We start from the raw sequence: 14,153 nt of genomic DNA, 5'->3' as shown, positions 1-14,153 counted from the left end.
CAGAAAAAAATATATGAAAATGTAAGTGATTAACTATGAGGAGGGATTATAGATTTTTTTCTTTTATATACTTATTTTTTCCCCAAATTTTCTATCATGAACATACTCTGCTTTATAATCAGAACAAATGAATGCAATTTCATTAGGGGAAAAAAAAACAATGGTGTTAAAGATTGGAATTCACCACATGGAAAAATTTTGAAGAGTAGAGTCCAGCTAATAAGAATTTTTTCTATTTGGAACTTCTCTTTAGAATCTGTAACCAGAGAGAAACTACTGGGAAATAGAAAGGCTAAACTTTAAGTCCTGCTTGTCATCCCTGGATAAGGCAGTGGGCCAGGAACAAGACTATCTACAGGAAACCAGTATACAATGGAAGTCATGTTTGTATTTTAGACATAATCTAATCCTTCAGACAATCAGATAACCAACATTTTCCTTTTATTCTTGTAATTTCTTAACTTCCAGAGGGTACTGATTCTCAACCCTCCTTTCCGAAAGGAGAGACAGACACGTGAGTTGTTCTTGGGCACGCCTGTCTCCCTTCTACTGCACTTAGTTCGAAGTGTTGCACAAGGGTGGGCAAGCCCACTGTGCATCTTTGCAGAGCTCCTCTACAGCTCAAACGAGAACCAAAGTGACAAAAACTTGATTTCTACCTGATTTATTATCTAGAGGAGGATGTAATCAAAAGGGAAGCCCCCAACCTTGAAATTATATTTTTTGGTTTGAGAAGGGTTTTGTGTGTAAGAACAGAATGAATTTGGGTCAATAGCCGTTAACTGTTAATGAGATAGGAGGTGAATGGGCTACTGAGTGACTGTGTAGCAATACTGTGTGCACGAAGATTCTACCAGGAATTAGGTAGTACGTGTCTGTGGTTTATAGTCCTAATCAATGCTCTTGAATAATGTGATATACACTGTGCCACTAAGGGAAGAGATTTAAATTAAAAAATGAAGTCCAGCTGTATGAGGATATTTATTAGCTGGGGTAGAACCATAACCTAGGAACATAGTGAATCCACCAAGATGTATACAAAGTTCATTCTACTAAAGGCCATTTCTCATAGATGCTGTAGAACTATGTAAATAACTGCTTCTAAATTACACTGCAGAAAAATAAAGGATGCATATAAAATGTAACTAACCCAAGGGGAAGAGAGAAATGAATTAGAATGAAAAAATGGAAGGGCTAGGCATTTCATTCCCTCCTTGGAGTGCTGAGAAATGGGTAGCCACGCATGCCCATCCTGAGAAAAAGTAATGAATACAGGACCAGCAGCTGTTCCAAGTTAACTGCCTGCTGACAGTTTAATTCGAAACAACCTCAGAGAAGCCCCCACACTAAGTACTATGGCAGTGGTAGGCCAGCTGATAAAACTTTTCAGTTACCCAACTGATAAACCATATAAATGCTTCATTTTCATGCTCATCACTCTGGGGGCAAAGGCTAACGTCACGTTGCTTAAAACCACAACAACATAATAAATGAACATTCTCTGTGGAATGATTCTCTGTAGAATCACATTTCTCATTGCAAAAGGATCCACACCCCCCCAAAAAAAACCCTGCTATACACTTTAATTTTTCACCTCGTTTATAGCATTACAGATGCTACAGCAGAAGTAATGCTTCTCTTAGAACTTAGAAAACATAATGCCACAAAGTAATTACACACAAGCTATAGTTTATAGAGGTACAGGAATCAAAACATATGGGCAGGGAAATGCTACAGAATTATAGTAGTTAAACTAAGCCCAGCAGAGCATGACATTTTAACAAACATTTTAGAAAGGAGAAGATCAAAAACAAGTTAAATCTTTTGCTTCTAGCTAATCTACTTAAGCCATAATGTGATGATGGTAAAGGGTCAAATAAAATCCTCAGTGTCTCTGTCAACAGGGTACCAATGCAGAGAACCAAGACTCTTCCAAATTCTTAGCAATAAAGGGGCTGCTGATTTTTACCATCATCAATTATGAATGCTCAGTGTACTGACCTACTGCATGTTGAGTTTGAGTCCCTCCCTGTGTGGGGTGAGATTTCAGGCCAAATTATGTGGAAGTGAGGCCCTTGCTGAATCTGGAGTGACACCAAACCATCATGAAGCAATCTGATATTCGGGAAGAAAACAGAAATGTAGGGTATGTAAGATTTCAAGACTTAAGATAATTATGAATGAGAGTAAGAGTTCAACAGAAACTTGAAGAAAAAAAATCTACTTTAGGGCACCTGGGTGGCTCTGCCTTCAGCTCAGATCATGATCCCAGGGTCCTTGGACCGAGTCCCGCATCGGGCTCCCTGCTCAGTGGGGAGTCTGCTTGTCACTCTGCCCTTCCCCATGGTTCATGCTCTTGCTCTCTCTCTCTTTCTCTCTCACATAAATAAATAAAAACTTAAAAAATTTTTATCTTAAAATAACAGAGATGTGTATACATCTTACACATGTATGCACAAGATGTGAACAAAAAGATGTTTATTTCAGGGCACCTGGGTGGCTCAGTCAATTAAGCGGCTGCCTTTGGCTCAGGTCATGAACCCAGGGTCTTGGGACTGAACCCCTCAACAGGCTCCTTGCTCAGTGGGGAGACTGCTTCTCCCTGACCCCACCTTGTGCTCTCTCTCAAATAAAATCTTTTTCTTCTTTTTCTTTTTTTTGTTAAGATTTTATTTATTTATTTGTCAAAGAGAGCGAGAGAGAGCACAGGCAGGCATAGTGGCAGCAGAGGCAGAGGGAGAAGCAGGCTCCCCGCCAAGCAAGGAGCCCGATGTGGAACTCAATCCCAGGACCTTGAGATCACGACCCGAGCCAAAGGCAGCCACCCAGGCATCCCTCAAATAAATAAAATCTTAAAAAAAAAAAAAAAAAAGTGTTTATGACAAAGCACTTCCGCTACGCTATTGTTAAGCAACCCAAATGCTATCAATAAAGGATGGGTTAAATAAATAATAATATAATTACCTTAGAAAATTCTATGTAGCAGTTTAAAAAATAATGAAGTAGAAAATGACATGGTACAACTTCCTAAAATACAGTAAGCGAAAAGGGCAAGTCTGCATAAATATATACATATATGAATATATATACACACATTTACTATACACACACATCCCTGTTTATTCTAAATATAATCTGAATATATACTATACATACACACATAGAAAGCAGACTAGGATAAACACTGAATCACTAGATTCTTTTTTCAAAAAGTATGTTTGTTTATTTATTTATTTATTTATTTGAGACACACGCATGCATAGTGGGGAGAAGCCTGGAGTCCCACATGGGCTCCAACCCAGAACCCTGAGATCAAGACCTGTGCCTAAATTGTCAGACGCCTGACCAACTGTACCACCCAGGTACCCCTGAACCACTAGACCCTTAATAATAGTTGCCTATGGAATAAAGGCAGATACCATGTTTCTGTACTACTAAGAAATGTTTTCACATGTATTACTTATATAACTCTTAAGTGACAAAATGAGATAAAAATCCACAAAGCAATAAACTAGGCTTCAAGTAAATGAGCTGCAGGTGGGCGCCTGGGTGGCTCAGTCAGTTGGTTAAGCACACCTGCCTTCTGCTCGGGTCATGATCCCAGGGTCCTGGGATCCAGCCCCACATTGAGCTCCCTGCTCAGCGGGGAGCCTGTTTCTCTCTCTCTCTCTGCCCCTCCCCACTGCTAGTTTAAGTTTTCACAGTTAAATTTACCAATCTTCGGGGCTCCTGGGTGGCTCAGTGGGTTAAAGCCTCTGCCTTCGGCTCAGGTCATGGTCCCAGGGTCCTGGGATTGAACCCCACAGGGGGCTCTCTGCTCAGCAGGGAGCCTGCTTCCTCCTCTCTCTCTCTGCCTGCCTCTCTGCCTACTTGTGATCTCTGTCAAATAAATAAAATCTTAAAAAAAAAATTTACCAATCTTCTTCGTGGTACTTGTTGAGTCTTGTTCAAGAACTCATTCCCTACCCCGAGGTCATAAAGATATTCTCATATATTTCTTCAAAATGTTTCACTTTCATTTTTGGACTTCTATGTATTTAGATTCTACCTCATATGATAAAACAAATTCCATCTGAATTTTTTTGAAAATATGGATTGTCGGGCACCTGGGTGGCTCAGTGGGTTAAAGCCTCTGCCTTTGGCTCAGATCATGACCTCAGCATTCTGGGATCAAGTCCCACATCGGGCTCTCTGCTCAACAGGGAGCCTGCTTCCCCCCACCTCTCTGCCTGCCTCTCTGCCTCCTTGTGATTTCTCTCTCCGTGTGTCAAATAAATAAATAAAATCTTAAAAATAAATTAAAAACATGGACTGTCAATTGTTGCTGGACCATCTGCTGACGTGTCCATTTCCCCCTGTCATCTGAACACTGCCTCTAGAACTGTGTGTATCCACCTATGTCTGTGTGTACTCTATTCTGTTCCCTCGACCTGTACTTCTGTTTACTGCCAAAACACTGTCTTAATTACTTGCAGGAGTGAACCTCTCTCTCTGGAACTTCAAAACTGCCTTGGTTATTATTGCTCTTCCTCATAAATTTCAGAGTCATTTTGTTGAGTTAAAAAATGTTTTAGTGATTTTTCTGAAATTTCATGGAATTTTAAGAATAGTTATCAAAGGGGGTTATAACAGGTGGTTTTCAGAAGGCTTCAGGAAGACAAAGATTCAAGTGATAATTTTTGAAGAAGTAGATTTAGGGTTCTTATTTCAACGCCTTTGGGGGGGGGGGCTGCTGTAAATTATTTCCTTGTAGTAGGTAAAACATTTAAGACAAAGTAGCTGGGATTTCAGCCCCATGAGTCATTGGGATCTATTATTCAGAGCTGGTAGGGTAGCAAAAAGAGCTCCTAATTTTCCATTCCTGGCACTATTGCCATAGGGCTTAACTTTCTTTATTATCTTTAGCTCTACTTCCCTCTCAATTAGTTTTCCCAAACTGTCATTTCATAGCACACTTTTCTAGATGTTATTAATGGCTGTGTCTGGGAAAGGAAGTTACAACTGCAAACAAATTTTTAAAAATCCTGTATAGTAAATCTCTCATTTGGAGTTTTATAATGCACTTTAGTGTATCAAAGACTCTTAGTGGAATCCCAGCAAAGAAATTTGTCTAATTTTGTTTTAAATCACCATTTCATGGGCTTTTTTGTGCATGGGTATTTATTTCTTATATACTGATTAACATCCTACATAAGAATGTTCCATGGGACATCAATTTGGTAAATGGTATATTTAAACTAACAAGGCAAAGACAAGAATTCAGGTATTTCTGACTTCAAGAGAACTCAATCGGGGCACCTGGGTGGCTCAGTGGGTTAAAGCCTCTGCCTTCGGCTCAGGTCATGATCTCAAGGTCCTAGGATCAAGCCCCGCATTGGGGGGGGTCTCTGCTCAGTGGGGAGCCTGCTTCCTCCTCTCTCTCTCTGTCTACTTGTGATCTGTCAAATAAATAAATAAAAATCTTTAAAAAAAAAATTCTAACACAAAAGAACTCAATCAGCAACAGGCAAATTTTTTGAATGCCAACATAAAAACAAATGAATCAAAAAACACCCATCAAACCTTTTACAGACACTTAAGCAGTATTTTTTAGCTTGAGATCTTAGTGTTGACCTATACCTGATAAAATTCTCCCTTTAACTTGACAAGAGTTATGCTTTCCTTCTATCAGCAATGAAATTAAAGGCAGACATCCCAGGTTTATTCACTTGTCACTGGGAAAGCTATATGAGTGTCCGGCCTTATAAAAATACAAACAAAAGAAACACATCTCTCTCATCCTTGCTGGGCGGTGAGCCCACTATTCTTAATGCCGAATGAGTGGACTGCAGAGAACCAACAAAAATACCAAAATTAAGTGGTTTCTGTTTATATTCTCTTCTTTCTGCTCCACTGATGCAGCAGGTATGAATGTGCAGACGGGCTGGTGAGGTAGCCCTGCTTGGCTGAGACTCTCAGGGGGACAACAGGTCACGGCCAATCTCAGCAGACCCCCTGCACAGAACACAATGGTCCTTCCTGCAAAAACATTTCTTCTTCCTTATTAGGGCATTACTCCTTGCTGTACTGTAACAAACATAGTCAATAACAGTTACTGGCGAGCTTTTGACAGTCAGATTCCTCCCAATTTGCAAAGAAAGAACATTGGCATTTCCCTTCTCTTTTTGAACAATAATTGGCATTTATCCGACAAACATTTATTAAGTGCTTATCATGGACCAGGCACTATACTAAGTGCTAAGGTTACCAAGACTAGGAGCATGGTCCTTGAGAATCTGACAATATAAATTAGAGGTCAAAGATAAAATATTTCCCAAATAACCTCAAGATTACCACTAGCATTGCCGAAGTCCAGCGATGAGGACCGGGAAGTTGACTTTCGAGTAAATGGGCTGAGATTGGGAGTATGAATCCCAGACAATAGTCGCTTTATGCTCCATGCCTCTGGAGACACTTTCTTATTTCTGTGGTACCCTGAGCCCGGATTAGGGCCTCTCAACAAATACCTATGAGCTACTGAATGAGCAAAGTGCTAGAACCATCTAGAATAATAATTTAGCCATGTATGAATCTTTTTACTCCCCACACTAGCTTATCTAGCTTTTCCTTGGCAATGCTCCCTTACAGAGTAACCTGTTCCATCTTTGACCAGCTACGGTAGGCATTCCTTTCTCACACTGTGCAGAAATACAACCCTTTTCAACTTCCACCCATGGATGCATATTCTGCCCTCTGGGACTCAATGAACACAGAACGATTGCTTCCACTGCTGCTTTTTATTTTGCAGATTTCAAGTCCATAGAAAAGTTGAGGGAACAGCACAATTAACGCCCATATGTTTGTCATCTATTCACCAATTATTACTATTTTCCTGTTTCTGCAGTTCTACCTCTTGCTTTTTTATTTACTCATAAATCATTTGAGAATTATTCTGCAAACATAAGACTACATTACCTCAATTATTCAGTGTATATCTCTTAAGAATGAGGACATTCTCTCACATAACAACATTTTTTAAATATCCCAAAGAAAAGTTTTATTAATAAAATATTATCTAAAATAAAATTCATATTTAAAATTTCTTAATTATCCCCAAAGTACCTTTTTTAAAGAAATCTGGATTTTAAAATTCCAGGTTAAAGAAAAATGCAGTCTCTTTTAATCTAGAACGTTTTTAAGGCTTTTTGTATCTTTATTGCATTACCTGTTTCTGCCAGGACTAGTACTACAACAGTGGTATCTATATGTATATGTATATCTATATCTATATATCTAAATATCTATATCTATATATATATCTATATTTATATCTATACTGTCAGGATGTCTCACTAGTGATGATATGTAAGTTGACTGCCTGATTAAGAATGAGATCACCAGGGGCGCCTGGGTGGCTCAGTGGGTTGGAGCCTCTGCCTTCGGCTCAGGTCATGATCCCAGGGTCCTGGGATCGAGCCCCGCATCGGGCTCTCTGCTCCGCGGAGGGCCTGCTTCCTCCTCTCTCTCTGCCTGCCTCCCTGCCTGATTGTGATCTCTCTCTCTGTCAAATGAATAAATAAAATCTTAAAAAAAAAAAAAAAAAGAATGAGATCACCAGGGGTGCCTGGGTGGCTCAGTGGGTTAAGCCTCTGCCTTCGGCTCAGGTCATGATATCAGGGTCCTGGAACTGAGCCCCACATTGGGCTCTCTGCTTAGCAGGGAGCCTGCTTCCTCCTCTCTCTCTCTGCCTACTTGTGATCTCTGTCTGTCAAATAAATAAATAAAATCTTTAAAAAAAAAAAAAAAGAATGAGATCACCAGAACTATTCACTGAAAAGTTACATTTCCCCCTTTGTAGTTAAAAATAATTTTAAGGCAGTGTGAATATTCGTCCCTCCAACAATTTATTGCCCAACTTTTAGTAGCCACTTGATGATCCTTGCCTGAATCAACTAATATACTAAGAATTATAAAATGATGATTTTCTGATTTTACAAGTTCTTCTGCATGGATTCTTAAAAACCCAATGTGTTAGAATCCATTACCACTTAAAGGTTTTTTTTTGATACTCAAAGTGTCCCAGATTTGACCAGCAGAAAGTTCTTGAAACTGCCTCCTAGGCCTTTTTGGTATGACCCATTAGTTGAGCTTTTCCTATCTTTCCGTCACATCATGAGTCCAGACTCACCTGTACTTTCCACTCCCCAGACCCGAAATTAGCCATTCCTTCAAGGATCCCTGGTTTCTGGTGGTGGAGACTAGCCTTTAGGAGGAAGAAGTATGCTAGAGTCTTCTACATAACAGCCCTTCAGGTGCTCAAAGCCAGTTACTTCTGTCCTATGTACCTCCTCAAACTTCCACACCTAGGTAAAAATTCACCAAACTCTTTACACTAGTCTTCCTGGGACTTAACTTTTGAGTTCCATCCTAGTCTTCTCTTTCATATTCCCAGTCCCAACTCAGTTGCTGTGTTCTATTCTAGTGGTTCCCAACATGGCCACACAACAGACTCACTGAGGGACTTCTTTACTGTACAGATTCCCAGGACCCACTCACCTCTACTTACTGAGTAAGATTCTCTGGAGTGGAGTCTGGGACTCTATTCTTAATTTTCCTCAAGTGATACCAATATAACCAGTCCACTACATACTTCAATTTTTCAAGGCCTTGTGGATCCAGAATTAGATAGAATATCAAAAGTATGGTCTAGAGCTACTACTTTTCTTTTATTGGACATTCTATTTCTTTTAGTATAAATAAACTGAAGCTCACATTTTTGGGGGAGGTGGAGGCAATGACCTAATATTTTGGGCTCACAACAAATTTCCAAAGAACTAAATCCTCAAGACTTTTTCAGACATACTGTTAAGTTACAACTCCCTTATGTCCTTATGTTCCATTGGTCTTTCAGAGCCAAGTGTAAGGATTTATATTTGTTCTAATTAAAACTTCTATTGCTTGATTTACCAAACCTTCAGTGTCTTATGGATCCTGATTTTATCATACAAACTGTTTTGTTTTTTTTTTACTATTCCAATTTTATGACATTCACAGTTAAAGTCTTCTCTCTTACACTGCCTTTTTTCTGTTGTTATTTTTTTTTAAGATTTTATTTATTTATTTGACAGACAGAGATCACAAGTAGGCATAGAGGCAGGCAGAGAGAGGAAGGGAAGCAGGTTCCCCGCTGAGCAGAGAGCCCGATGCGGGGCTTGATCCCAGGACCCTGGGATCATGACCTGAGCCAAAGGCAGAGGCTTAACCCACTGAGCCACCCAGGTGCCCCTGTTATTATTTTTAAGTATAAAAAAAAAATCAGTCTCACAGACTTTTCTATGATTGTGGTGGTGGTTACATATCTATATGTATTCATCAACACTCATAGAAGCATACACCAAGAAGAGTGAGTTTTAAACTATATGAATTATATCTGGAAAAAAAATCAGCCTTACATTCCAAATATTCCACTGTATTTTTCTCCCAGATTAGGCCTCACTGATATATGTTGATTGATAACCTCTGCAAAATGGAGGAACCCAACTAATGGAGTTTTCATAGACTTTGTATTTTTATTCATTTGAGGTCAATGTATTCTGGGTTTGATACCTTGAAAAAGCATCAGGGTTTTGTTTTGTTTTTTTGTCTTTTGTTTTTAAAATTTAATTTATCATTTGACAGCGAGCGAGAGAGAGAGAACATAAGCAGGGGGAGAGGAAGAGGGAGAAGCAGGCTCCCTGCTGAGCAGGGAACTGGATATGGGGCTTGATCTTAGGATCCTGGGATCATGACGGGAGTCGAAGGCAGACGCTTAATGACTGAGCCACCCAGGAGCCCCTTAAAAGCATCAGGGTTTGGTTTACTAACCCAGTCAACCCAGTGAATGCCTTATTACCATTTTATCAGTTCCCACAACACAAAATGCAAAGTAAAAGTGATGAACTGTGAAATAATGTGAAAATAATATTAAAGGAATTATAATCCTTCATAGAACTAGACTTAAAAAAAAAATCAAACACAGGCCTATCATTTTTGTGTATGAGTAGAAGTTAGATCATTTTCCACCTGCAAGTTTGACAAGGATTTTAAAAAATACTCTTCAGTGCTGGTGAAGGTCTTGTGAAATATATGCTCTCACGGTGTGTGTGATGGGCTTAAGTGAAACAGCCTTTCCGGCCTTTGAACCTATCTAACAAGAACTTAAAGAATTCAACTGGAATACATATATACTGAGAAAAACTAGAAGAATTACACCAAACTTCTAGCAGTAACCAGCTATCTCTAGCTAATGGAGACAGGCTGTTTGGCTTTGTTTTTTAATGCTTTATATAAAAAAGAATGTTTAAAATATTTCTACAGTGAGCCCATGTTAGTTTTATAATTAGAAAAAAGAAATATATATATATATATATATCTTATAAAAATATCAAAGAAAGGGGAAGAAAATAAACCACCAAAGGAAGGAAATAGGGATAATTTGGGGGGAGGGGTAAAGATTTAGCTGTCACTGATAGGAATGATCAAGTATTTCATAATGAATGATCAATAATTTCATAAAGAATTTCTGTTCCGAAAATGAACAGTATTTCCCTGTGAAGATTCTCTGAATGCCACAGAAGATTCAAATATACAGCAGCTTGATAAGGGATACTTGAACTGCCTCCAAATATTTTCCAAATAAGAAGTGTTATACAGAATTATTAAAAACCATAAACTCATACCTTGAAGAACGATGCTCTGGTTTATTTCGTTCGTTGCGATCTGTAAAGGAAGGAGACAGTAACATGTCAAAATACTCTTCAGAAGCCCTGGGAAAGAAGTTCTCAAATGCCAGCTGCCATACCATAGATTTCACCAAGGACTGTTCAAAGGTTGCTGTGTCTTCCCCTGTATGAGGCTGTTCATCAGAATTGAAAGGATTTGTCTGACAGAAGAGGTACAAAGGATACAAAGATAGACAGGCATGGAAAGTTTTTATGGTTTGTTAAAATCATCTACTTGGAAAGTGTATCATTACACATATTATTTCATTTTCAAAGATCTTTGCTGTTTTAAACACTTTGCTAAAACCCAAACAAATTTAGCTAAGGAAAGAAAGTAAGGAAACTGAAAAGCCACAGATTACTCAGCTCAAAAAAATCATTCCATGAATCATGGTTGGCAAAAGCTTCCAAGAGAATAGGGAGGGGGGGAAAATGAGCAGTCAGCTACAGCAACATCTGCAAACACCCTAAGACCCAGACAGCCTCATCCTTAACTCTCTAGTGCCCAGAACTTTTCAGAAGCTGGGTTTCAACATTTCACTGATAATGAGGTGTAATGTGCTACATGGAGGGCGGTGATTCTGGACCACGAGTGGCCCCTTCCCCTGGGGACACTTGACAATGCCTGGAGACATTTTTGGGTGTCACAATTGGGGAAGAAAAGAGCTACTGGTATCTGGTAGGTAGAGAGCAGTGATGCTGTTAGACATCCTACAATGCAGCCTACAACAAAGAATTATGTCACCCAAAATGTCGATAAAGCTGATGTTGAGAAACTTTGCCACAGGGTAAGAGACAAGGACATGGCTGCTTGAAGTTTTCACATGTGCCTCTTTGAAGGCTGCTGTAAAAGGCTGTTAATTAACCTGAAGACAACTGTATACAAGAGAAAGAACTACAAAATCCACAGGTTGTCTTTTTATTTATTTATTTTTTAAAAGATTTTATTTATTTATTTGACAGAGAGAGATCACAGTAGACAGAGGTAGGCAGAGAGAGAGAGAGAGGGAAGCAGGCTCCCTGCCGAGCAGACAGCCCGATTCGGGACTCGATCCCAGGACCCTGAGATCATGACCCGAGCCAAAGGCAGCGGCTCAACCCACTGAGCCACCCAGGCGTCCCTCTTTTTATTTTTTTACTCCAAATAATGTTTTTCAGAACATGCTTAAGAATAAACAAAGTGAAAAGGTCTCAGTGTTATGGAAAAACTAAAAACAGAAAGCAAAGTGTAAGCCACAATAAAATCCTATGCAATGTTATTAAAATACAGTTTTCTGAAGTATCTTCTGAATTAATACAAACAATATAGAATTTAATGGCAAAACAAAGACTGGACAGGAATTATTTTTCCCCCTAATTTTACTGCTTGTGGAACAGCACAAAGATACTAAAAACATACTATAAAACTTTTCGGGAGAATTATGGAAGAAAAGGCGTTAAGATTCACACAGTTAAATGTATTTATCAATTCTTTCTAAATAGGTTCATAAATGAGAAAGAAATGGTTTTTAAACCAAGGAGTTAGTACACAGGAAGTATGTTTTCTGAAAGACTAACATGTAGGAAGAATCACAATAGAACATGTTTTTTTAGATACACTACTCTCAAAAAGCACAATGTTAATATGCTTCTGGTTCCAGTTTCTCTCCACAGTGACCTGGTATTACTGCCGCTTTGAAAACTTTTGTTTTAATTTAACTTTGTTTTACCCACCCTCAAATAAAAACATCATGTTTTTTTTACTTGTGGAGCACTAAAAATTTAAAGTCGTAGCAAGATAGCGCACATTTTAATCATCTTTTTTCGATCGCTCTTCTTCAGCTTTAGGCTGATAGTTTTGTTAACAAAAGGAAAATATCTCAAGGCAAAGCTGAAAACTGAAGGCAGATCAGCTATCCTCATATAACAAAGCAACAGCTCTTACCTGTGGCTAACGATGAGCTAAAAATCTGCCCAGGATACCATTTGCTGACGCTGGGATCCTAGTTTCGTAGAGTTTATTTAGGCATGGAATAGCAAACTCCCCCCCCCCTCCAAATCTCCCTAGTGGTACAACACACAGGAGGAGGGGAGAAACAGAGTCATGATGCGTGTAAACAAGACTCAGCATCTGAGGGCTTCCCTCCAGGGCCTGTTCTGATTGGCAGATGTGCTATGACCAATCTGCACAGCTGGAATGTGTCCACTCAGGAAGCGAAAGCCTCGTAGCTCTTCTTCATTCTTGGTTAAAACAGGAAACTCTACAGTCATTTTATACTTTGTGCTCTAAGAAGATATAAAATGCCTCCCCACCATACTTCTCTGTTGAACTAGTGGATAATCTGTTGGAAGATATTTTTAACATTCCCTCCCAAATCCCCTCTGCGTTGTATGTGTTATATTCCTTTGCAAATATACGCGCACAGTGATCATAAACATTTTAACACTCCCAAGACCCATATATTTCATAATTTGAGGGTAAGGGTAAATCATCTGTTACTCACAATATCCCCCATTCCCCTAGCTCTGGACAATGGAAAAGAAATTAAAAGGTGTTCCTGTCCTACTATTTTTTCTCAAAGTATAAAAACAATCGGATTTCACATTTGCCATAACCCATCTTTTAGCTTGAATACGTATATATGTAGTAGGGATCTGTCGTGTATCTGTGTGTCTACAGAAATTTTTAGATACTTACTTTAAGCAAAGTAATTTTCATGACAATCAAGACAATCGTGCAATTGTAAAGAAACAACACTAGTGGTGATGTTGAATTTTTGGCAAATTAATAAATGGTTATTATTTTGGTTCAAAATCCAAGACTGAACAAAACAAAGCACTGAGGGCAGATTTGGGATCTGGATCTTGCCAACAATAATGAAACATCTGGATAGAACTCCGTTAAGAAAAATGAAAACAGATTCATAGCGAATATGGAAACTTCATCTTGACTATATATAGTGCTTTAAGCATATGGATTTTATTTATTTCAAATCAAATACTCCTTGGCATATAACCCCAGCCTCCAATTTTTCTTTCAGAGTTTCTAGTTTTTAAATAATTAGGAGAGAATATACTTGCAAAGGTTTCTTGAACTTTTACATACCCAGAAATCATACAAATAACTTACCAGACCAAAGTCTCACCATTTATATGAAAAAAAGAGTTCCTAAAAATAAGAAGGCTCCAAGTCTAACATTTAGTTGCCAAACAGTGCATCATCCACAGTAAATGTGCAACGACTCCAGGGGCCTACCAAAGGCCAGCAGCACACTCGCAATGTGAAGGTCAGCGTGCCTGGATAGCAATGTAAAGTCTGTTGGTTTTGTAGGTATATGTCTCTCTCTCTCTCTCTCTCTCTCTCTCACACACACACAGTGAGGCAAGAGAGAGAAAAAGAAAAAATGCTTGCATTCTCAGTTCCTATTCATCCAT

The 14,153-nt window shown here is 38.9% G+C and overlaps 1 protein-coding gene across 6 annotated transcripts in view; it reads right to left on the bottom strand.

Moving 5' to 3' along the window:
* The window catches only part of SH3D19 (SH3 domain containing 19), a 172,196-nt gene that overhangs the window by 74,486 nt on the left and 83,557 nt on the right, over window positions 1-14,153 (bottom strand). For 4 of the 6 annotated variants that reach the window (XM_032855528.1, XM_032855530.1, XM_032855529.1 and 1 more), the window contains exon 2: window positions 10,698-10,737. In XM_032855528.1, the coding sequence (XP_032711419.1) occupies window positions 10,698-10,737 (40 nt within the window). Of the gene's footprint in view, window positions 1-10,697; window positions 10,738-12,663; window positions 12,761-14,153 lie in introns of those variants that run through there. The other 2 variants (XM_032855532.1, XM_032855533.1) reach the window with 2 other exon arrangements.

The sequence above is a fragment of the Lontra canadensis genome, unplaced genomic scaffold (genome assembly GCF_010015895.1).
Source record: "Lontra canadensis isolate GAN:19392208 unplaced genomic scaffold, GSC_riverotter_1.0 scaffold10, whole genome shotgun sequence".
In the NCBI taxonomy this organism is placed as follows: Eukaryota; Metazoa; Chordata; class Mammalia; order Carnivora; family Mustelidae; genus Lontra; species Lontra canadensis.
This window is presented reverse-complemented; position numbering and strand designations above follow the sequence as displayed.